At 30.8% G+C, this 25,979-nt stretch overlaps 1 protein-coding gene across 1 annotated transcript in view; it reads left to right on the forward strand.

Moving 5' to 3' along the window:
* LOC145312884 (uncharacterized) overlaps positions 1 to 25,055 on the forward strand; it is a 35,226-nt gene extending 10,171 nt beyond the window's left edge. The window contains exons 3-10 of the mRNA XM_080152111.1: positions 17,242 to 17,344; positions 17,722 to 17,847; positions 18,281 to 18,439; positions 18,903 to 19,133; positions 19,369 to 19,557; positions 20,027 to 20,185; positions 22,486 to 22,584; positions 22,864 to 25,055. Coding sequence (XP_080008237.1) covers positions 17,242 to 17,344; positions 17,722 to 17,847; positions 18,281 to 18,439; positions 18,903 to 19,133; positions 19,369 to 19,557; positions 20,027 to 20,185; positions 22,486 to 22,584; positions 22,864 to 22,946 — 1,149 coding nt within the window. The 3' untranslated portion in view covers positions 22,947 to 25,055. The remainder of the gene's footprint in view (positions 1 to 17,241; positions 17,345 to 17,721; positions 17,848 to 18,280; positions 18,440 to 18,902; positions 19,134 to 19,368; positions 19,558 to 20,026; positions 20,186 to 22,485; positions 22,585 to 22,863) is intronic.
* The last annotated feature ends 924 nt before the right edge of the window (positions 25,056 to 25,979 follow it).

Genomic DNA, 25,979 nt, shown 5'->3' on the forward strand with positions numbered 1-25,979 from the left:
AAAACATAGCAAATTCTTGCAAAACATAGCAAATTCTTGCAAAACATAGCAAATTCTTGCAAAACATAGCAAATTCTTACAAAACATAGCAAATTCTTGCAAAACATAGCAAATTCTTGCAAAACATAGCAAATTCTTGGAAAACTTAGCTTTTTTGTCCTTAACATAGCAAATTCTTGCAAAACATAGCAAATTCTTGGAAAACTTAGCTTTTCTGTCCTTCACATAGCTAATTCTTGCAAAACATAGCAAATTCTTGGAAAACTTAGCTTTTCTGTCCTTCACATAGCTAATTCTTGCAAAACATAGCAAATTCTTGCAAAACATAGCAAATTCTTGCAAAACATAGCAAATTCTTACAAAACATAGCAAATTCTTGCAAAACATAGCAAATTCTTGCAAAACATTGCAAATTCTTACAAAACATAGCAAATTCTTGCAAAACATAGCAAATTCTTACAAAACATAGCAAATTCTTACAAAACATAGCAAATTCTTGCAAAACATAGCAAATTCTTACAAAACATAGCAAATTCTTAGAAAACTTAGCTTTTCTGTCCTTCACATAGCTAATTCTTGCAAAACATAGCAAATTCTTACAAAACATAGCAAATTCTTGCAAAACATTGCAAATTCTTACAAAACATAGCAAATTCTTGCAAAACATAGCAAATTCCTGCAAAACATTGCAAATTCTTGCAAAACATAGCAAATTCTTGCAAAACATAGCAATTCTTGGAAAACTTAGCTTTTTTGTCCTTAACATAGCAAATTCTTGCAAAACATAGCAAATTCTTGGAAAACTTAGCTTATCTGTCCTTCACATAGCAAATTCTTGCAAACATAGCAAATTCCTGCAAAACTAGCAAATTCTTACAAAACATAGCAAATTCTTGCAAAACATAGCAAATTCTTAGAAAACTTAGCTTATCTGTCCTTCACATAGCAAATTCTTGCAAAACATGGCAAATTCTTGCAAAACATAGCAAATTCTTGCAAAACATAGCAAATCTTACAAAACATAGCAAATTCTTGCAAAACATAGCAAATTCTTACAAAACATAGCAAATTCTTGCAAAACATAGCAAATTCTTACAAAACATAGCAAATTCTTAGAAAACTTAGCTTATCTGTCCTTCACATAGCAAAATTCTTGCAAAACATAGCAAATTCTTGCAAAACATAGCAAATTCTTGCAAAATATGGCAAATTCTTAGAAAACTTAGCTTTTCTGTCCTTCACATAGCTAATTCTTGCAAAACATAGCAAATTCTTACAAAACATGGCAAATTCTTGCAAAACATTGCAAATTCTTACAAAACATAGCTAATTCTTGCAAAACATAGCAAATTCTTACAAAACATAGCTAATTCTTGCAAAACATAGCAAATTCTTACAAAACATAGCAAATTCTTGCAAAACATAGCAACTTCTTGCAAAACATGGCAAATTCATACAATGAGGGTCCCAAACTCAAAAACGAATTTTCAGCACGATCCGACCACCGGTTCTCAAGATATGGTGAACTGGTGTCCTTGGTACCGACGGTAAGATTTGGGAAATGGTTCAAATCCTTAGGACAAGTCCCAAAATTTTTTTACACTTTATTTTCTATATTTCGACCTGGTGTCCTCTCAGTTCAAAAATTTGACTAAGTGTCAAAATAATTTTTGGACTTAGCCAAATTTACTAAGGATTCGAACCATTTCCCAAATCTTACAGCCGATACCAAGGACACATCGCGCTGAAAATTTGTTTTGAGTTTGGGACCCTTTTTGCAAGAATTTGCTATGTTTTGCAAGATTTGCTACATTTTGTAAGAATTTGCTATGTTTTGTAAGAATTTGCTATGTTTTGCAAGGAATTTGCTATGTTTTGTAAGATTTGCTATGTTTTGCAAGAATTTGCTACGTTTTGTAAGAATTTGCTATGTTTTGCAAGAATTTGCTAAGTTTTGTAAGAATTTGCAATCTTTTGCAAGAATTTGCTAAGTTTTGTAAGAATTTGCTATGTTTTGCAAGAATTAGCTATGTGAAGGACAGAAAAGCTAAGTTTTCCAAGAATTTGCTATGTTTTGCAAGAATTAGCTATGTTTTGCAAGAATTTGCTATGTTTTGCAAGAATTTGCTATATTTTGCAAGAATTTGCTATGTTTTGCAAGAATTAGCTATGTTTTGGTAAGAATTTGCTATGTTTTGCAAGAATTAGCTATGTTTTGTAAGAATTTGCAATTTTTTGCAAGAATTTGCTATGTTTTGTAAGAATTTGCTATGTTTTGCAAGAATTTGCTATGTTTTGCAAGAATTAGCTATGTTTTGCAAGAATTTGCTGTGTTTTGCAAGAATTTGCTATGTTTTGCAAGAATTTGCTATGTTTTTGCAAGAATTAGCTATGTTTTGTAAGAATTTGCTATGTTTTGCAAGAATTTGCTATGTTTTGTTAAGAATTTGCTATGTTTTGCAAGAATTAGCTATGTTTTGCAAGAATTTGCTATGTTTTGTAAGAATTAGCTATGTTTTGCAAGAATTTGCTATGTTTTGTAAGAATTTGCTATGTTTTGCAAGAATTAGCTATGTTTTACAAGAATTTGCTATGTTTTGCAAGAATTAGCTATGTTTTGCAAGAATTTGCTATGTTTTGTAAGAATTTGCTATGTTTTGCAAGAATTTGCTATGTTTTGTAAGAATTTGCAATGTTTAATTTGCTATGTTTTGTAACAATTTGCTATGTTTTGCAAGAATTAGCTATGTGAAGGACAGAAAAGCTAAGTTTTCTAAGAATTTGCTATGTTTTGCAAGAATTTGCTACATTTTGTAAGAATTTGCTATGTTTTGTAAGAATTTGCTATGTTTTGCAAGAATTTGCTATGTTTTGTAAGAATTTGCTATGTTTTGCAAGAATTTGCTACGTTTTGTAAGAATTTGCTATGTTTTGCAAGAATTTGCTATGTTTTGTAAGAATTTGCAATGTTTTGCAAGAATTTGCTAAGTTTTGTAAGAATTTGCTATGTTTTGCAAGAATTAGCTATGTGAAGGATAGAAAAGCTAAGTTTTCCAAGAATTTGCTATGTTTTGCAAGAATTAGCTATGTTTTGTAAGAATTTGCAATTTTTTGCAAGAATTTGCTATGTTTTGTAAGAATTTGCTATGTTTTGCAAGAAATAGCTATGTTAAGGACAGAAAAGCTAAGTTTTCCAAGAATTTGCTATGTTTTGCAAGAATTTGCTATGTTTTGCAAGAATTTGCTATGTTTTGCAAGAATTTGCTATGTTTTGTAAGAATTTGCTATGTTTTGCAAGAATTTGCTATGTTTTGTAAGAATTTGCTATATTTTGCAAGAATTTGCCATGTTTTGTAAGAATTTGCTGTGTTTTGCAAGAATTTGCTATGTTTTGCAAGAATTTGCTATGTTTTGCAAGAATTTGCTATGTTTTGCAAGAATTTGCTGTGTTTTGCAAGAATTTGCTATGTTTTGCAAGAATTTGCTATGTTTTGCAAGAATTAGCTATGTTTTGTAAGAATTTGCTATGTTTTGCAAGAATTTGCTATGTTTTGTAAGAATTTGCAATGTTTTGCAAGAATTTGCTATGTTTTGTAAGAATTTGCTATGTTTTGCAAGAATTAGCTATGTTTTGCAAGAATTTGCTTTGTTTTGCAAGAATTAGCTATGTGAAGGACAGAAAAGCTAAGTTTTCCAAGAATTTGCTATGTTTTGTTAGAATTTGCTATGTTTTGCAAGAATTAGCTATGTGAAGGACAGAAAAGCTAAGTTTTCTAAGAATTTGCTATGTTTTGTTAGAATTTGCTATGTTTTGCAAGAATTTGCTATGTTTTGTAAGAATTTGCTATGTTTTGCAAGAATTTGCTATGTTTTGCAAGAATTTGCTATGTTTTGCAAGAATTTGCTATGTTTTGCAAGAATTTGCTATGTTTTGTAAGAATTTGCTATGTTTTGCAAGAATTTGCTATGTTTTGCAAGAATTTGCCATGTTTTGCAAGAATTTGCTATGTTTTGTAAGAATTAGCTATGTTTTGCAAGAATTAGCTATGTTTTGCAAGAATTTGCTATGTTTTGTAAGAATTTGCAATGTTTTGCAAGAATTTGCTATGTTTTGTAAGAATTTGCTATGTTTCGCAAGAATTAGCTATGTGAAGGACAGAAAAGCTAAGTTTTCCAAGAATTTGCTATGTTTTGTAAGAATTTGCTATGTTTTGCAAGAATTTGCTATTTTTTGTAAGAATTTGCAATGTTTTGCAAGAATTTGCTATGTGAAGGACAGAAAAGCTAAGTTTTCCAAGAATTTGCTATGTTTTGTAAGAATTTGCAATGTTTTGCAAGAATTTGCTATGTTTTGCAAGAATTTGCTATATTTTGTAAGAATTTGCAATATTTTGCAAGAATTTGCTATGTTTTGTAAGAATTAGCTATGTGAAGGACAGAAAAGCTAAGTTTTCCAAGAATTTGCTATGTTTTGTAAGAATTTGCTATGTTTTGCAAGAATTAGCTATGTTTTGCAAGAATTTGCTATGTTTTGTAAGAATTTGCTATGTTTTGCAAGAATTTGCTATGTTTTGTAAGAATTTGCTATGTTTTGCAAGAATTAGCTATGTTTTACAAGAATTTGCTATGTTTTGCAAGAATTAGCTATGTTTTGCAAGAATTTGCTATGTTTTGTAAGAATTTGCTATGTTTTGCAAGAATTTGCTATGTTTTGCAAGAATTTGCTATGTTTTGCAAGAATTTGCTATGTTTTGCAAGAATTTGCTATGTTTTGTAAGAATTTGCTATGTTTTGCAAGAATTTGCTATGTTTTGTAAGAATTTGCTATGTTTTGCAAGAATTTGCTATGTTTTGTAAGAATTTGCTATGTTTTGCAAGAATTAGCTATGTGAAGGACAGAAAAGCTAAGTTTTTCAAGAATTTGCTATGTTTTGTAAGAATTTGCTATGTTTTGCAAGAATTAGCTATGTTTTGCAAGAATTTGCTATGTTTTGTAAGAATTTGCTATGTTTTGCAAGAATTTGCTATGTTTTGTAAGAATTTGCTATGTTTTGCAAGAATTTGCTATGTTTTACAAGAATTTGCTATGTTTTGCAAGAATTAGCTATGTTTTGCAAGAATTTGCTATGTTTTTTTAAGAATTTGCTATGTTTTGCAAGAATTTGCTATGTTTTGTAAGAATTTGCTATGTTTTGCAAGAATTTGCTATGTTTTGTAAGAATTTGCAATGTTTTGCAAGAATTTGCTATGTTTTGTAAGAATTTGCTATGTTTTGCAAGAATTAGCTATGTGAAGGACAGAAAAGCTAAGTTTTCCAAGAATTTGCTATGTTTTGCAAGAATTTGCTATGTTTTGCAAGATGAAGGACATAAGCAGCCTTCCTAATGTAAGAATTTGTCAGACAAAGGACATAAGTCACCTCCCTTAAGTTAGATTTTGTTAGATGAAGGACATAAGTAGCCTTCCTTAGATCAATTTCCAGTGACTTATGTCCTAATTAGGAATGACTTTGTTTTCTTTCCATGATCCAAAATTTCTATCCTTGCAACCCTGTGTTGACAAAAACCTTGCAATGAAATATTCAGACAATAAGGCTGAATTGGATTTTTAACAAGGAAGAAAATATCCATATTAAGGTAGAGTCAGTAGCTTTAATCAGGGATCTTAAGGTATATTAATGTACATCCCCAATGATGATACACAAAATTGCCCCTTCTGTACATTACAACTAGTGGTTGAAAAGTTTGGACACTTCACTTAATGAGCCAAACAATCAAGATTCAATAAAAGTCCCCAAAGTTGTTAAGCCAACGTAACCATTATCATTATAATAAGATTAATGAAAAGCCTTTTTTTGAATATGAAGATACTATTCAATTTCTATGTCTTTTTTAATTTCCAAAGATATAAACCAATTTAATTGATATAAAGATGCTTCGCATGTTGTTAAAGAAGGTCTAAATATGGATAAATATACCTTTCTTTTCTTTCAGCCGAAACTTAAAATCACCAAGAGAGACATATATTATTAAAAATAAAGGGAAATATGATTAGACCCAATAAGATATTTTGAGAATAATGTAATAATAGTTGTTTATCGCATCGTACTATAGACAGCTTTTCGCGGAAATTGAAATGAAAAAAAAACAAGATTAAAACCAGCAAAGCCCAGAGGTGCCGAAGGACCGGGCTAACAAAATGTATTAATATTACGATTTTTTACTATTCGTAGAAAAATGGCTATAATAAGATACTATACATGATTTTCATTTTTTTAGAACCGGTTCTAATCCATTTGTTTTTGCCCATCCTATTTATTATTTTTACTATTATATCTCCTTATTCCAAACTTTACATGCTTTAAAGAATAGAAAGGCTCCATGAATACATTTGCAAAAAAATATTTTAAACTTTAGGGTAAATTTGAATGTCAGACACGAAAAAGTTAAATAGTTGTTCAGCTACTCTATACATTATTTTTGAACTTATCCGGTAAATTGATTAAGAAATCATTTTTATATTTTATTTATTGATATTTTAAAAAATTTGCTAACATTTTTGGATCTAGTTCAACTCGTGTAAAGATATAGTAATGGAATCCAAGAGTTCCTAAAAACTAAGTGCCTTACAGGCAGCTGCTGGCCAAACGGATAAACGTATATAGTTTAAACAGCTGTTAAGGCTATTTGTATTCTATGAAGAATTTTTTTGGGATCGTTGCATTTTATTATGATATGTACCTAAAATGTTCTTATATTATGACTACGCTATGCATTGATTGATGAATGTTATTGTCCTTGTTTTGTGAATATTTAACTAAGTTTAAAAGCGAATCTGCATTAAGTTAGAAGAGAATTTCTGTCAAAGCTAAAGAAATTAGATTTGATTAATATCATGAAATTAAATGAGATTTAGATATTTTTAGGTTCTGAAAATTCTATAACATAACAAACATTTGGAGGATGAATGGAGGAACAGAAAAATAGCATTGAACCTTCTAACGTTTAGAAATAAAATAGACAAACTCCAATTCTGAATCTATACGATGTTCACGTAAATGTGAAACTCAAACGGATCAGTAGTCTTAACGGACAGGCATAAAAACTTTATCCTATTATATAAAGTAGCAAGAGTTTTTAGTCTAATCTCAATAACTACTGAACCGATTCATTTAGATAAACTTCACAAAGTTCATGTGATGGCTCTAGGCAATTTAATCTGCTAGCTTGTCTTGTGTCTTGTATACCTGACTTTTTCAATGTAGAAATACTTTAAAATTGTAAATATATGTATCATTACTTAAAAATCCAGCTATGTTGAAAAAGAAAGATTTTAATGATACTACTTACATTACAAACAAAGAGGTGATAATTGATATATGAAAATTATCCAAATATCTGTCTGTTAATCTCTTTACCTTAAATGTTATTTTTAGTAGCGCAGCTACTCTAATCCTAGGTTTCGTATGTACGTCCCATCGTCCTTGTATATGTATATCATTCTATTCAAGGGATTATCAGAGTATAAGTAGTTTATAAAAGTGCTTACCTTTAAATTATATTCATTATTCATAGAATGAAAACTTATATTAACTTAACAGCACTCGGAGTATTTCAATAACTAAACCTATTTTAAGATTTTCTATATCTTTAATTAATGTATGATAGTTTATTGTTCCCTGTTCCTCCTTAGAAATAGTTTTTATCTAGTTGGTACTGCGCTACTCATTAACTTTCTTATTCTTGTTATATACACAAAGAAGTGTTTTGTTATTCTTAATTTAATTTTATGTTTTATTGTAATGCATTGGTTATTACTGCGCTTCTTCTTTACTTTATTGTTCTTGTTATATACACAAAGAAGTGTTTTGTTATTCTTAATTTTATTTTAATGTTTTCGTTATAAAGCTTTGGGAACTTCATTTTATTTCATCTTGTTAGACTCCTTTACAATGTAGCTTTTTATAGGTTCTGGGAAGGTTTATAACTATTTTGTGGGAGGTTATCATCCCTCTTTTTTCTTTCTTTTTTCTTTCTAAACTAATTGAAAGTTAGATTTGGCGACGTCCTACCTTAATATAGAGGCCTCTAGGGGCGTAGCCGCTAGTATAACATATTACCACACTCTGAGTAAACCTAATTGAGCAAATTTCTTGCATTCCTTTTCAAATCTTGACTGGGTTTAAGAATTCCTCTGTCACTGTACAATGGCATCCTAGTCCAGGCTAAAATAAGCTGTGATTATTTACTATCAAAATAAATAAACAAGCAGGAGGACGGTGTCTCTTTAATTAGAAAATAGGTCACTGAAATAGCTAGTTAAGTATACTGAGAGGATTTTTACTCTTACATTTATTTTTAGCTATAGATAATTTTAAAAAATCATAATAGGCTTTATTTCATTTTAAGCTAAGTTTACTTCAAAGAAAAATTGAAGTATCATTTATTGATTTTAAATTAGTTTAATAATATCTACTCTAATGTTTATCATACTTCTAGAACTAACGGGATAAATCATGATGATAAAACTTTGCCTAGGATTTTTATTTGGATAACTAAATAGAGGCGATTTTTATTGTATGATTTTTAGTCAGGTAGGGAGGGGTCATTAGACCACACATTATACTGTTATCCAAAGTTTTTTGAACATACTCTCCCATTCTGCTGATTGGTTGGTTCAAATAAGCATTGCCTAAACTTTCCACTAATAATTGTGTTGTAAAGAAGGGGTAATTTTGTTTATCCGCATGGAGATGAACAACAATTTTTCCTCCATTGTCCTTTCCCTTAAGATTACTGATCCATGTGTAATAAGATATATAAGTTTTCCGAAAATTTAAAGTTAGGGGGAGATTTGAAATCTGCATCAAATTTTGAGGATTTTTTATAAAATTCGTTTTTTCTATAATTCTTTATCTAAAAGCGGAAATGCATTTTAAGTTAATTAATTTTGGCATCTGTGATTGGTGGATTTAAAAAATCTGCGCTCTGATTGGATGGCGTACATCATTCAACCAATTAGAGCGCAGGTAGTTTAAAATCCACCTATCCTATTGGTCAAAATTAATTAACTTAAAATGCATTTCCGCTTTTAGATAAAGAACTATACAAAAAACGAATTTTATAAAAAAAATCCTTAAAATTTGATGCAGATTTCAAATCTCCCCCTAACATTAAAATTCCGGAAAACTTATATATCTTAATGTGTAAGCCTCATATAGATTGCATAGGTGAGGGACATTTAGTAGCATTTTATTACAAAATTAGCCCAGATTTCCCCCTACTAACATCGGATAGGGATAGATATTTTGTTTAAAAAAAGCCTTCTGTATTACAATGCACAATTCATGCTTTTTAGTAGTATTAAAACCCTAGATTTTCTTTTATTATCAATAAATAGAGACTGATATTTTTGGCTTATCAAAAGAAAAGATTAAAGCTAATGTCTCATTCCACCCTACATTTTGTACGAGCTGATTTTATTTTATTTTTTAGTATAATTGTCCTATCTGGATTAAGCATCGGATAAAATTTGTGTAATAAAAATATATGCAACGTACAGCGAATATGTTTTACAAACTAAATAAAAGTTAATGCTATTTTTACGGTAGCTTATTATATTCTCATTTGAAACATATAAGTTCTAGTGTCTTTAAACTAGTGCCTTCGCCCATAGAGGCCACAAGGCTAAGAACATTATAGAACATTATAAAAACTGGACTCTCCTTCATTAGGTTTTATTTAGGTTTCAGAAATATAAATTTTAAAACAGATATTTATTTCATGGGCCTCTTAATATTGGGTGGGTTGAGCTACTCCACTAAATTAGATGAAAACCTTTACATGAAACGTATAGCGGTAAAGTTGTTATCAAGATCATAGTCAAAAGACCAACATACATACATCCTACTTCTCTTCTAAAAGCATAAGCTCATAAATGAGTTGTAAGAAACTCAGAAAATTTACTGAAAATCACTTTGATTTAAATATTTACACATTAAGACGGCAATTAACATTTTCAAACTTTAACGATAGTCAAAATATTCTCCTAACTCCTAATGTTTCAAAAATTTCTTTTCTTTTCAATTTGTATTTATTTTAGTAAAATCGTACCTAATCGATATGGTTAATGTCTTTTATTAAAGTCATGAAGTACTAAAATATCATAAAAGACAAACCAGCAAAACTAAATTAGGAGAAGCTATGCAACACACTGAAAGGATTTTTTTTATAAACAGCTGATTTTAAATTAGTGGATTTTTTTGAAGTTTAATTTTGGTGATGACATTGACTTCAACACTTGTAAGTCCTTGTTTACTTCTTGGGTTATGTCATTTACAGTTGTGCATACAAAACGTCGAAAATGTACACAAAAATAGCCATATATTATTAGTGGGATGTTTTAACATTTTGACTACTTACAGCTCTAGTACCTCAATAAATTTTTTACATCCTAAAGTTATTAGAATTAAAGCAAAATTATTTTAGGGAAAAACGAACAGGGTTTAAAGATTATTGTATGTTTCTTTTACGGTTACTATTGCTGATAACGATGTGGTTATTTTGTATACACACCCGCACTTTTTTTCATGTTTATCTGATATTGGGTGGCGAAGGAGTTTAATCATGCAAAGAAAAGCAATTTTATGCACACACGTCTCCTTAAATATCTTAAGCCTTTGTTGCAAGTGTGTTTTAAGTCTGGACTGTTTTTACATCTGAAAGCACGTATAACTGAAACGTATTTTAAACGTATAAAATAGGAATATCTCTAAAGTAACATACATAGAATATGAAAAAATGTCTTAATTTTGTGAGGAAAGTAGTGGAAAGGCTATAAGCCCACGTATGCTCAAGTATTCCATACTGAGATCAAATCATACTATCTTTTAAGCACATATTAGAGTTAACTACTAGAATGATACTTGATTGTTTTAAATGAGGGGTGTTATTCAAATAGCTTACAAATGCTTTAAAATATAAGAGGTTCTGAAATGATCTGTAACATACAGGGAGGAAGGGGACAATGGGCTGTATATTACTCTATATCACAAAATTTTATAATAACATTTTCTAATTCGTTGTCTTTAAAACTTTAGTGACCTTTATTAAATTTTGATTGGTTGGTTTATTAAGTTGAATGTCCAAACGTTTTAACTTCTAATTGCTATCTACAGATTGGTAATTTTGTGTATTATTGGGAATGTACATTGTCTTATCCCTTTAGATCCCAGTAGAACTTACCATTAAACATATTCAAACATAAATGGATCGATTTGTAATACAACAAGGATGACAACATCCATAAAAGCGAAGCTCTGAAACGGTAGGACAAATGGACATTAACACTTGTATAATGTCAGAACTAAATAATCAGAATGCGAATGTATAAGAGTCAAAGCAAATTTGTTTGATACAGGATAATGATACAGGATAATGATCATGGACATACTTACATTTTTAGGACTTGATTATAGAGTTGCTTCGCTTATAATATTGTACCTTGTTGTCCTAGGAATCAGTTTACAAAAAATCAGACCAATCGGAAAATTAGGTCACATACAAATTTGTTGTTAAAAATGTTAAAAAAATCATCATGTTTAAAATGGACGTACGGACATTCTGGTAATGATTATTGAGTTGCTACGCTTTCTAACTCGTACCTAACTATTACAGGAATCACCATGCAAAATTTTAAATCGATAGGACAATTCTAACATGCCTAAATTAACTAAAAAAGCTATTTAAAAAAGTAAAAAAATTAACATGTTTAAAATGGACGTACGGACATTTTGGTAATGATTATAGAGTTGCTACGCTTTCCAAATCGTACCTAACTACTATAGGAATCACCATGCAAAATTTGAAATCGATAGGACAATTCTAACATGCCTAAATTAACGAAAAAAGCTATCCGTGACGGACGGACGTACGGACGGACGGACGTACGGACGGACGGACCGACCCTAATTATAGAAAAGCTTCGCTTTTAATAAAACTTCAAATATAATGATTCTATACATTATAAAATTACCCCACATTACTGAAAAAAACACTCTATTTTACGGGGAAGATTACTCTAACTTACTCTAAACAAGAGAAGACAAGTGCATAGATACTAAATACCTTGCATGAAAATAAGTAAAAAATTTCATTTAGCCGCGGGAATCTGTTGGTTTGCCGGTAAAATATTAGTTTTTTTATCACATTGTAGTATAGAAAGCTCTCCGCGGATATTAAAATGAAAAAGGGGGGGGGCGAAAGTGACACTTTTTGAAACCAAAACTAAGAAACTAAAAAATTTTTGTTGCCTTTTCTCGGCGGTTTTCGGCGGTTGCGCCGCCGTTTTTTCACAGTTCCATATTGTACCCCTATAAAGCAACTGCCATGCAAAATGTCAGACCTGTAACACTTTTTTTAGTTGAGTTCCTTTGACTTTTAGTTTTGGTTTCAAAAAGTGTCACTTTCGCCCCCCCCCTTATATGATTAAAAGTCTTGTTTTGTTAGTCCCGATTTGCAGAAAGCCATGTCTAACAAAACTGGTATTTATTTTATGCTTTTTATGTTAATATTCGTGGAAATCTGTCTCTAATAAATGATTTTTCAGTGAGACTATGTACCGGTTTTAATCCAGCGGATATTAATCGGTTTCGAAGCCATACTGGAAATCACGAGAATCAAAATCATTAGGGGGTTAGGGATAAATGTGTTTTAAACACACATAAATTGTTAGGGTAAGGGGGGGGGGGGAAATTTCGGTATTTTTTCGGGGTTTTTTTTGGAAAAAAATGGGGTAAATATTAATATTTTCAAATGAAACCAAAACCGGTAGAAAGCTTATGGAAAGGATTATCAGGTCCTAAAAGGACGTTATCCTAGGACTTTTAGAAGTTTGCCGAAATTGACCGCAAAAAAGTTACCGAAAATTTCCCACCAGCGGGGGAATTTTCGGTAATTTTTTTCAACCTAAAAAAAATCGATGAAAAACGGCCAAACGGCCAGTCGAACATAAATAATCATAATTAGTATAGGTTATAGGGATTATCCACAAAAAAATTCACAATGATCGGACTATTCCTTCTATGTTAAAAATGAATTTTTTTGAAAGACGCTAATTTTCGATTTTTTTTTTCGAAAATTTTTTTTTTTTTAAACTTGAAATTAATATAAGAAAAAAACGTATTTTATTACTTTTTAGGCCTGATCCTAAAAAAGCTCACATTGAACTATAGATTTAGACCAAAAAACATGAAAATTGATTAAAAATTGAACTCAATAATCGAATTTGAAGCAAAAGTGTCATCTTTGCAAAAAATCTTGACTACATTTTAACCTTAAAAAAATCGATGAAAAAAGGCCAAACGACCAAACAAGCGTAAAAAATCATAATTAGTATAGGTTATTGGGATTAACCACAAAAAAAATCATAAAGATCGGACTATTCCTCCTATGTCAAAAATATTTTTTTTCAAAGGACCAGAAATTTTGATTTTTTCCTCGCAAAAATTTGCTTCAAAAAATAAAATTAATTTTTTTGTTTGTTTTTTATCTGTTCTATTCATTTTTAGGCCTAATTCTTAAAAAGTCCATATGGAATAATAGATTTGACAAAAGAAAACATGAAAACATGACCTTAAAAATTGAATTTTAATTTCTTTTGAAATTACCGAAATTTCCCCCGGCGCCAACTTTGGTCATTTTTGAAAAAAATATTACCCCGATTTTAAAGCTCTCAACAGATTTAGAAAGAGCGGGCAATTCTTAGTTCAAAAGGTCTTTACGGATCAGCTCTAGGTCTTACCAATTTTTGTGTACGTCGATCTTTACACACCTACTAAAAAATTTTTGAAAAAAAAATTTTTCGTCCGACTTTGAGACCCAATAAGTACCCTTATTATTCATCTCACAAAAAAATTTTCTGTCATTTGAAAGGAACATGAAGAAAAAGGTCATTTAATGAAGGTAGGTCGAAATTACCGAAAATAGCCCCTTACCGAAACTTCCCCCGTCTTACCCTATATTCAGACGAATAAGAAAGAGGATATTAACCAAAATGTATTTTCCATACCCAAAGATAATCATTTTATGTGATCTGATTATAAATTGAAGAAATTTGTTAAAAATGTGTTATTAATTAAAGTTATTATTCGAAATTTCGCATCAAGTTTGCAAATTCATATTTCATGCAGAAAATATTATCTGCACATTTTTTGCGTAGTTGAAAAGACCTGTCCTAGCCCCTTCAGCGAATTTCATTAAAAACAACTTTAAAGCTTTTTTTAAAAAGAAAAAAAAGTAAGTAGCAAATATTTAGAAAATGAGCCAAGAATTCAAACAGGGACACAACACTTGGGGAAAACTATTTAAAGAATAGTAATTTTATACATTTCACATTATTTTTATGAATTAAAGCATGTTAATGTTACTGTAATAAATGACAAGTATCAAATGATGTTTTTAAACCATTCACCTCTGATTTGCCAACAAGTTAAGGGAAAACTGCAGCTGGCATATAATCTTAGCCTCTATGTTCACGAAAATTTGTAATTATAATTGCATTTGAGAAGGGTGGGGGGGGGGGTTTACTTTTTTTGTAAGACTTCTAATCATGAGGAGAACGCTTAAATTTGGCATGGCAGTTGTATAATTGGGGTACAATGTGGAACTGTGAAGAAACGGCGGTTATTTGTGTGCTATTTAAAATAAACAAATAACATCGTAAATTTTTTAAAGATAGTCAACAAGGGCATACTAGAAGAAATGTCATTTGTCATCTTGTCCTTAATCCTAGAGAGAGGGATAGGTCAAAGTTAGATGAATTAATCCCCCCCCCCCCCCCCTTCACAACTAATACCAATATTTTCAAGTAACCAAGGATTGTCTTCTGTGTTGGAAAAAGATTTATTAAACTTGTATTGTCCCCTCCCTGCATTCCTGCTTTGTTTCATATTTTGTGGAGACTTGAATGTTTTGAATATGCAAATTTTTTTGTATTGTATTTATTAACATCTATTATACTACCAAGAAACCTTACTTGATAAAATATTTTACTTTTTTTGCTTTTAACTTTCGTGATACAAATATGTTATGATATTTCCTAAGTATTCTTTTACTAAAAATAAATAGTAGCAAATAAGCCACTAGAGGACTCTAGGGGCACGAAAAATGTTTATATTACAATCTATGTTAAGATCTGCGGTTTATCAAAAATATCCGCTGGGCGGTTCTTATGAATTTTTATATTTTACGTTTTTTCTTCGGAGGGTGTTGTTACCCTTCCTCCAAATAGCTAAAAACCTTCCCAGGACCTGTGAGAAGCTAAACTAAAAAAAGAACCATATCGGTTCAATGGTTAGCGAGATCCTTGGGTAAAAACAGACATCCTTTTACTTTATTACAAAGATAAATATGTGATTTTTAATTTTTACTCTATCCTTAATTATTATCAAAAAGGGAAAAAATATAGTAGGTAGTATATGATTCTAGATTTGTGAAATTATGTTAATGATTATGCCCTTAGTTCTAGATTATTTTTTTGTATTGAAACCCCTTTTTGCACATTACAGGGTGCATTCCATTAAGTTTTATATATTAAAAGAAGACCTATAGTTATTGAGTAATCAAATAAGGGGAATTTATTAGTTATATTTAAATACAACAGAAATCTATTTTGGTTCGAAGCCACTAAATAAAAAATCTAATATAAGCTTTATTTAAAACCAGTTCTGTTAGCCCCGAGGGCCTTAATATTTATGGAAAATTGTGTGAAATGTAATACATAATTTTTCAATATGGCTGACACCCGGTTCTAATCCAGCAGATAGTAATAGTTTTGGAAGCCAGTAGAGATGAATCATTAAGAACTAATTATCAGTCTAATTTATCTCTATAATATCTAATATTTTAAGATACAAACTAACTCAACTAAAAATTTCGATAATGGAGATAATTTAGACACATTCTCTAAATCAGCCAATAGAATAACAAGAAGAAAAACACGGCCATGGTATTGGTTGAAATTGTGAACAGATTTGATTCTTTTAAAAAAAAACTTTTCTTGGGTAAATAATACCATGTACTTATAATTTCTTTCGTAGTGTAGTGTGAAGCAAATTACAAAACCTAGCTATAATAAGTCAGCTATGAATAGTTGAATTCCTTAGGATAAAAGCTAGATTTCTAGAAATTGTATCGTACATTGCAAATGTGTTTGTCTTAGGGTTGGCAATCCGTATCCGAATCTGGGATCCGGAATCCGCCCAATTTTTGGTCAATTTTGGAATCCGAATCCGGAATCCGTTTTTTAATAGCGGATTCGGATTCTTTATTTGGTAGGCTAAAATTAGTGTCTTTCAACTCCCTTTTTTTGAAGGCAAAGATTATCATCATTATATATAAAATCTTTTAAAATCTGGTTCGATTTTCGGAAGTGAATTATAGAGAACACCAAGAACATTAATTTTTTGAACATATGTAGCACCTAATAATTTTTTTAAAAAGCCTTTTAAAATTTTGCTAGAATCCGGAATCCGCCAAAAATAAGAATCCGGACGGATCCGAATCCGGTCCAAAAATTTGACAGATTGCCATCCCTAGTTTGTCTGCTATGATTTTGTTTCAAGTTTGACGAATTTTGGGGTCTGAAGGAGCATCTAGTTATATTGTGTTTATTATTCTCATCCTTCTTTCTCTGGCTCTACAAAAGAATTGGAAATCAAATGTTTTCTCCCAAACTTTAACAATTCTACTGCACAGGATTAGAGCTGGATTTATTCTTTTCTTAATGATAGGCACAATTTTTTGGATATTTTATCATTAGTATTAGTTGCTTCACCACTAGCATACAGGGGAGGAGGTGGAAGGTAAGGAAAAAAGCCTGAATCCACCCCAAACCTTTCAAACTTAGAATTTCCGAGAAATATAGCTTCAGACAAAAAATAGGATATTAGCGGATGCAACCCTAGCATATAGGATCTCTATTTTCAAAGAAGTTGGAAAAGCAGAAAAATAGCATAAAACCATGCCTATACTTAAATCTAAAAAGAATAAATAGCTTAAATTTATCCCGGGACCTATGCAAAGATTCACTAAAATAGAGATTTCAATCGATCCTTTGGTTATCGAAATCTTAAGCTACAGTCAAAAACCTTAATACTCTTTTAATAGGATTAAATGTACAGTATAGTGCAATTTCCATAGAGTTCTGTTAAAATCCGCAAAATTACCTATTTTTTTATTTCAGGGCTCAGGAGGAGATGACGAAGATTATGGTGATTATGGAGATTATGACAGCGGGGATGTGAATGGCGGCTCAACTGGACCTGCCGGCAGCTCTGGAAACACAGGCAAATACTGAAATTACTTTGCTTTTAAAAATTTTTACTTAGAATAATTGGATCTTATTACTAGCTCATGCGGGGGGCTCCAACCCTGCTGCGGAGCCAATTTCCTAATCTAGCGGGGCAATCATTAACATTTACCTAAACTAAAGATCAAAGCTACTTGTGAAAATACGACGAAACCCGCTACGTCGTTTTCTTTCAATGGTCCTAAATTATTTCTCTTAGAACTATTGCCCGCTATTTAAAATATAGAACTATTTAAAATATATTATATATTTCTTCGAAGAGTTAGACTGGCATATCATTAAATTGCTCTTATATGTGTTGTTTTAAAAATACCACTAAATAGACAAAGTAATACAAGTATAATAATGTGCCAGGGTTCATAGATCAAGCCGGAGGGGGAAACAAAAACAAGAATAAAAACAATAACTGGGGCGCAGATACTTTCAACCAGCCATCATTTGGTGGCATCGACTCCAGCAAATTCAACTTTGTCCGCCCAGGTACAGAAATATATCTCGTGTAGCGTAGCTAGTCTATAAGTACAATATGTCCTTTATCCTTACACAGCGTTTGCTTTATTATGGCCCATTTGTTCACCTACTATTGATAAAGAATATACGTGGAATTATGACAGGCGAAAAGTTGTCGGTAACTTAGGTATCTAACATGAAAATCATTAATTGGTCAGCTCGTTCATTCAGTAGACGGTGAGGGAATGGGGCAAGGAGGGTGGATGGGGAGGATCTTAAATTTAGCCCGCTGCGAGTTAACTTCATTAGAAAACATGAAAATTTGGTGTAACATCCAAGTAATAATATATCCATTTCACTTAAATACAGACGAAAACACGTTAGCTATAGAGGAGAACTACATATGATAGGTACCTAATCAGATGTTAAACATGCTTTGCTTGCAAATGGATTACTTTTGTAGGAATCACAGATGATGAAGACTTCTTCGAGGGGTCCGGAGACGCGTCCATACCCCTGGGAGGTGGACAGGGTGGTGGTCTGCCTATCGGAGGCGGATCATCCTCTGGCGGTCTTCCAATTGATGCTTTTGACGGCGGAGTCGAAGGCTCTGGTGGGGCAGGTATTGTTTTTAAACCATTTTTAGTGAAATATATTAGTTTATTGAATTGGTTAAGCTAAAAGACGACCTCTAGGGAAACGTTGTTTTGTTACCTACTTAAGCTATTATAATAGGTACTTGAGAAGAAAGATAAATGATTAATTCATTGTAGTGAAACAAAAGTCTATTCTTTATAGATTTTTTTAGAAATATATTTAGTCGTACATTTAGTATAGCTAAATCAATTTGATCAGTTAATTAGAATATTTATACCTAACAATTATAAGTTATGTCTTCTAAGACTTTTCGTTATTTATACTAATATCGACTTAAATTAATCTATATGATAAAACTATGCTTGCTTGGAAAAAAATTAATTTTGAAGTAGTAAAAGGCAAATTACGTTTATATTTTGAATTTTTATTAAGTGATCCTGTAGAAAATATTTTCTACCTTCGCTTCATAATTACTTTATCTTATTTAGAAGACGATGATTTGGAGCAGTATCCATTCGGGGGCAACCCATCTCTCAATATTCCCTCCACCCCCCAGCGCACCCCCCAAACCACCACCACCACTACTACACAATCACCCCCCATTGTTATCGAGGACCATAACACTGGCGGGGGAGATATTTGGACGCCTGATCAAACATTTGGCGGGGATCAGTTTGGAGGTAGCTCCGGCAACAATGGTGGAGCTAGCTTTGATCCAGGTAAACCATTTCCATCCATTGATAAAGCTCTATTCGTTGTTGGAAAGTAAAGTTAATGTAGATGCCCGACAAAAACAGTTAGTTTAGGTGAAATGCTTTGGTCAATTACAAGCACAACTTAATTCTGTGCACAATTAAGACTTTTAGACAATGGTGTGCAATTAAAGGGCCAGTTGTCAACAATAGTGTTATTTTGACTTTTCCTCAGAGTTAATAATTCGAATTCTCTATCTAGGTTGGCCGACAAGTGGAAAGAACAAGCCCACTAAACCTTCTGATGACAAGGACTATTATGATGAAGACTATCCTCCGTACAATTATGATGATGATACTGATGACAATATTTCTATTGATCAACCAGAGTCTCCTGTCAACAATGTTCCTGATTTCATCAATCCTCAGCCACAGCCTCCACCACAAAGCGGTAGGTTTATAGGACTTTTAAAAAATAACTTTTACCTTTTCCTCTTTTTTTTTCAAATTTGATCAAACGGTTTGCAAATTTAAAAAATACACTTTAGACACAAAATCGAAGAAAAAGTTTTGTTTTAATGTCAATAGTTAAGTTCTTTTTTAGGATGTTTTTATGTTTACTTGATACCTTTTTTACGGAATCTCTTGAAATTTATTTTCCCCTAAAGGATCTCGCTGTCTGCTCAACCAATATGGTTTTCCTTTACAGTGTGTCTTCTCATACATCCTTGGAATGTTTATAGCTTATTGGGGGGAGGGTACCACCACTCCCAAGAGAAATCATAAAAATAAAAAAATATATAAATCGCTGCCTAATGGATATTTTTAGTAAACATCTGATCTTAATACAGATTGAAACGAAAACTTTTAACGTACCCCTGCCGCCTCTATATATCTTTTTAATATTCATATTTTTTCAGGTAACCCCGCTACACAAAGTCCCTACTTCCCCATTGTGCCTGAGGACTCATCAACTGCCCGTCCCTCTGTTCCCGAGCGGGAGCAGCCAGCCGCGCAGCCGCCCATTATTACAGACACAGTACCGACCAACAGACCTGTGTCTTTCTTCGCACAGCCAGGTATGCCCAACTTTAATTTCTTTTCTTAAAACCCAGGGATCGTAATTTAGTAAAATGATTCCATTTGAAATTGATGAATTTATGTGGCATATAATATTGTAAGAAGGAAGTGGTTTGTGGAAAAATTTTCATTTATAATTGTTTGTCATAATCCTGGTCCCTTGTCCCTGCTTAAATCTAAACATACTTAAAACAAATTTAGTGATCAAGTTTATGGTCTATTAAAGCACAATACCTAAGTTATTTTATCTAATAAAAAAACTTAAACATAACAGCCAATAATTTGTCTCAATGATAAAGCCTTTTTACATATCACACTTTCCTATCAATTAATGTTAACATATCTTGTATCATAAAAATGTAGAATTTTGAATGTATTGAAGTCATGAAAAATTTCAACATTAAAATTAAAAACATATGTAATACAAGTACCCCAATTATATCAAAATAATTAGGACGATTTAATTCATATCAGAAAAATTTAAACACATATGAATATGATATTGTATGTATTTTTAAAGTATATCTAAACGAATAGTTTCGTTATGAAGCAAAGATTAATTAAAATTAAATTATAACGTTTGTTTTTTTCTTTATGCTAACCCCTGCGGGGGTCCCTACCTTTTGGGCCTAAACCTGCGGTCAATTTCAATTTATTTCAAAATAAGGGGAGGGGTTCTGTGCACTTTGAGGTAAACCGCCCAGAAGAAGGTTGAGAATTTTGGCCAATCATGAAAGAATTTGATTTTAAGTCATTTCTTGAGACTAGATTGTAATAGATTTTCTTTTAAGAATGTAAGATTAGAGCTTGAAATAAATAATGGTATCACCAACTTTTACTAAAGGGGACTATCCACGAACAAGAGCAAGGTTTAAAAAGTTTGGTTTCACCATGGTTTTATATGAATAAAACTTTGAAATGTTAGACATTTTGTGACTAAATATCATCAAATGTTTTGTTGAGGTCAAACTGCTGTGGCACAAAAGTAAACTTTTTTGATGAAAAATGTTAATTCAGAAAAAGGAATGGTAACTTAAAATATTGTAAACAGTTTTATTATTTTACTTTTGTAATTTATAGCATTTGATTATGTTTTGGCATATTATTTTATTTAAACTTTTGAACCCAACAAAACATTTGATGATATTTTGTCAAAGAATGCTTAACATCTCAAAGTTTTGTTTATAGAAAACCATGGTGAAACTTAATTTTTTTAGTATATAACGATATTAAACATTACCTTAGTATATTCACCAAAAAAAACATTTAGAATCAGTGCTGGAAGGTGCTTATAAACTCACTTGCTCTTGTTCGTGGATAGTCCCCTTTTCGACACATACACAAGAAAAACCACCCTTTTTATGCATGTTGCAAATAAAATATTTTTGAAAAAAAAACTGTTTTGATATGCATTCACCAATACTTTGTACTCAATAAATGCAACTGTATTCTAAAGATATAGAGAAGTATTCTTATAAAATTTTCTAAAAGAAAGTAATCTTATGAAAAAATTATTTGTATTTATCGAAATAAAGTCTTTAAAATTTACTCTTTCGCTATAATCAACTTTTATTTTATCAAATTTCTCATTTATGTGTTTCAACAAATTTTTTGGTCCTTTTTCCTTCTTATTGAAGAAATCTACTAAAGATTCCTATTTAAGTCTAATCGTTTCATGAAAATAGTCTTTTTAACTTTCATAAGCTTTTTGATAAAAGTAATTTTTGTACTATTGAACTAACAACCCATATCTTTATATGCTAAATATATTCATATTTCAAAGTGCACATCAGATTTTGAAGATTTGATGCAACTTTATAGGCGGGTTTTAGAATTTCTGAGGTTATAGTATCACTGTTTATTATCTTGTAGTGTTAGGAATATTATACTGTGATGTAGATACACTTTAGTTTTGAATAATGTTCATTTCATATTCATAAGACGATTATGTAACTTACATAAAAAGACGGATTTTCGAGAGATTATTTAGAATACCTATACTTAAGCTTTTCTAAAACTTATGTCCGCTTGTCTTCTGTAGATTAAAATTTTTAGTTGAAAAGCTTGGACACTGATCTTTTGAAGCAACCAATTAAGAATTAAGTTAAGTACCCAAAGCTTTTACATCATCGAATGAGTGAACGTGTTTATTAAACTATGGGTACTGGTGTAATTTACAGTTCAATGTTATGTCCCCTTCGCAAAAAAAAATTATGTCTAAAAATTTCAACTATTTTTATTAAATAACATAATTTTTACATAATTCACTTAAGAAATTAACGTTTTCTTATTATTTCAGGAATCCTGGCGGCCGTTATTGGTGGAGCAGTTGTGGGCCTCCTGTGTGCCATCCTGCTCGTTATGTTCATCGTTTATAGAATGAGAAAGAAGGATGAAGGCAGGATTATCAAAAGTAAAATATAACCAAAAAATAACAATTTTACCTAAAATTAACCACCGAAATATTACAAAATGAAGTATATTATGCTTATAGTCATAAGATATCAACCCTCTTTTTCCCATCCCCTCCATTCCTACTGGATGAACGAACTGATAAATAAATTATGTCCATGTTAGCAACCTATATTGACGACAATTTTTCACCTGCCATAATAAACACGTATGTCGTATATTCTGTATCCATTAGAAAGATGTTTTACTTTTGATATACGTCAAGGTTCCTATATTCTGGATGAACCAAAGCGAGTTCACAACGGCAATGTCTACACAAAAACACCAAATAGAGAATTTTATGCTTAACAAAGAGTTTAAGTGAGTCACAGAGCAGCTCACTTATACACACAGAAAATAATTAAAGAAAAATAACAAATAAACAAAAAACTAGAATCATAAAATAATCGGTTAGTGAAATAAATGTAACAAAATTCTCAGTGTCTTTAACGTAGAACATTTTAAAAAATGGATAATACAATGAAGTGGTGATAAATGGAGAGAAAGAGTGAGAGATACACACTTTAAAAAAAGAGAAAAATGAGAATATATTGTAAAAGCTTTGTTTTTGCACACTCTTAATGTGCGTGCAAAATAAAAGTGTACTCAGAAAGTGCGCCTATATTTTAGGCGTGACATAACATGGTATATTTTTCTACCCCAACAAAATCTACTATTCACGCATAAAAATGGCGGAAAATATTCCCGCGTAAAATATTTTGGCGCATGTTATTTACGCGCGGTTTTTGAGTTAAACCCTGCAAACACAGGTCAGGCAAGGAAAGCCTGCACGCCGCCGAGTACGTCACAAACTACAAAACATCAGAAGAAAAAAACTAAATTAGCCTGCTGAAATATAAGAATTTGATCAAGCAATATCAGAAAGTCACAAGATAGCAGAGTTGAAGCAAAGCTTTTATACAATTATATTCTCGAATAAAAAGTGATCAAAAATTTTGTCAGGAACTGTCCGTTATGCCGACCTTGTACAATTGATGATAAAATTACAAAAATTACCAATCGCCATTCTAATAATGATAATATAATAATGCTTTTCTTCTCTTAATACATGTAAATATCAAAGACAAAAGATAGGCATTCTTTTATTAGATAATAGTGTTAAAAAAGCTAGGTACTCACCCTTTTTTCAATAAAATTGAGAAAGGGAATTAGGACTTGTAACTTAAAAGTAACCTTAACCACAATGTGTAAATTTTATTTAATCCTATTCTTTGTTTTTGATATTGTTAAATGGACTGAACATAAAGTTATCAGCCAGTCATTAACCATTGTTTTCATGTAAATTTATGATTTAATTATTATATGTAATAGTGAAAAATAATTGTTATTTAACTATCAATCAATATTAACATTAAAATACATTTCATCTAAACTCAATCATTGCTTGATATTTCCTATCATTAAAAAGGGGACTCAATTTCAAATTTATCATACCTAACCAAAAGAGCTTATTTTACAGAAGAAAAAATTATACAGACGAATATTTAGAAATATTTTTGTCTAAGGGGTTTTTAGAACAGAAAGGGATATTATACCCGAAGAAAATCTATTTTTCCTCTAATTTATCAGTCTAATAAAATCGTTATTCCCTTCAAATGAAGCATGTTTTAAGAATATTAAAAAAGCATTGGTAAATTCATAGGCAATATAGTTATTCTTCAGATTAAATATCTCTCCCTGTTTTAAGAACATTGTTACCAGTTTTTGGCTTTCCTCAATCATATTCAAATAAAAGACAATGGATTGAATTGTTCTCAAGTATTCTTATTTCACAAAATTTTATGTTAACAGCCTTACAGTTTTAGACTCATAATTTTGCTGCCAAGTTTACTGAAGAAAAAAAGTTTATTTTGAATACTTACAAAAAAAACTATTTTTGCTTGTAATAATTACCAGAAAGGTTTTTAAAATGTTGAAACTTGTTTTTTTTTGCATTGATGCATCCTTGTTTTAATTGGGTAGATGCATTCTTAGATTAGAATAGATTATTATCTTCAGGGAAAAAGATATGACACCTTCTATATTTACTTTTTGCCTTCAAACTTTCCTCAAGTGAAAATGATCCTTTTTGTCTCAAACAATTTCCTAAAGGTAATGAGACTTTGTCAGACTCAAATATTTTTTACTGGGTGCCGAAACAGGTTTTTATAAATTGCCAAATCCTTTTCCCTGATTAATAGTTATCTCATTTTTTAATCTTTAAATTTTTTACCATAAGTTCTCTAAAATTGGCCTTCAATTTGTTCATAAAATTTTGCCTTAGAGCATTGCTTTTATATGAAATTTATGATGCAAATAGAAAGAATTTAGGTTTTTAGGTCATTTTTGTAACAAACTTTTCCTATCTAATATGAAATATGTTTTTATATAGGGCCTGAAATATACAATTTAAATTTACATTCAAGTTTTAATAATTTATGGGGGTATATTATTTCTAAAGGAAAAATTAGTTGCCTTTAACTGTTCTGTTTATGTTTAATTGGCGGAAAAGAATGAGGCAAACTTTATTTCTTCAGATGTATTATATCCCCTCCCATATTGAGTTGAATTAGAATGTTTTGAGCAGTAATATATCTCATTTAATTTTCTATCTCTCTTTCAAAACTCAAATCATATTCCTCTAAGAGGAAGTAAATGTAAAATATTTTACCCAGGGAATATTTACTTAAGGTTAGGTACAAATTTTGATAAGTAATGTTTCATTCATAAAATTGACTCATGGTTATGGTTTTTCACAAACTAAGACTGTCTACAAAAACATTTTTATTGTTTCTATGCTTTAATTATATATTAATGAAATTTTAAGCCTAAATTTTTCCACTTTAAATAAATATACCCTGGTTTATAAGGCTTTGAATTCAGTGCTTTAGAAAATATTTAAAAAGAATATTTGGTGGATAGAATTTCAAATTTTAGTCTTGCTCTGCTAATTTAGATGGAAAGTTATGCTTTGCAGAAAAAGTCACAAGAATTGTATAAAAAAAATCTCAATTGCAATGGGAAAGACCAAGAAAATGTACCTAAAGGCCTTAGTAAAAGTTAAATCTTATTCGAATTTTTTAATAATAAAAGAATTAATGATATTATCGGTTCCATTAATTGCAATTAAAATCTATTCCTCCAAGGAGTCCAAAACTCACTTGTCCGTACCTAACTAACATATGAATTTAGTATGGTTATTATATCAGTAGGGAGCGAACATTGGGCTGTTGATTACACTTGTCCCCAAAGTTTTATAATAACGTTTTCGTATTCGTTGGCTTTACAACTTTAAGAACTTTTATTAAATTTTGATGTGTATGTTCATCAAGTTGAGAATGA

The sequence above is a fragment of the Acartia tonsa genome, chromosome 1 (assembly GCF_053477335.1).
Source record: "Acartia tonsa isolate MP-2025a chromosome 1, ASM5347733v1, whole genome shotgun sequence".
Lineage (NCBI taxonomy): Eukaryota > Metazoa > Arthropoda > Copepoda > Calanoida > Acartiidae > Acartia > Acartia tonsa.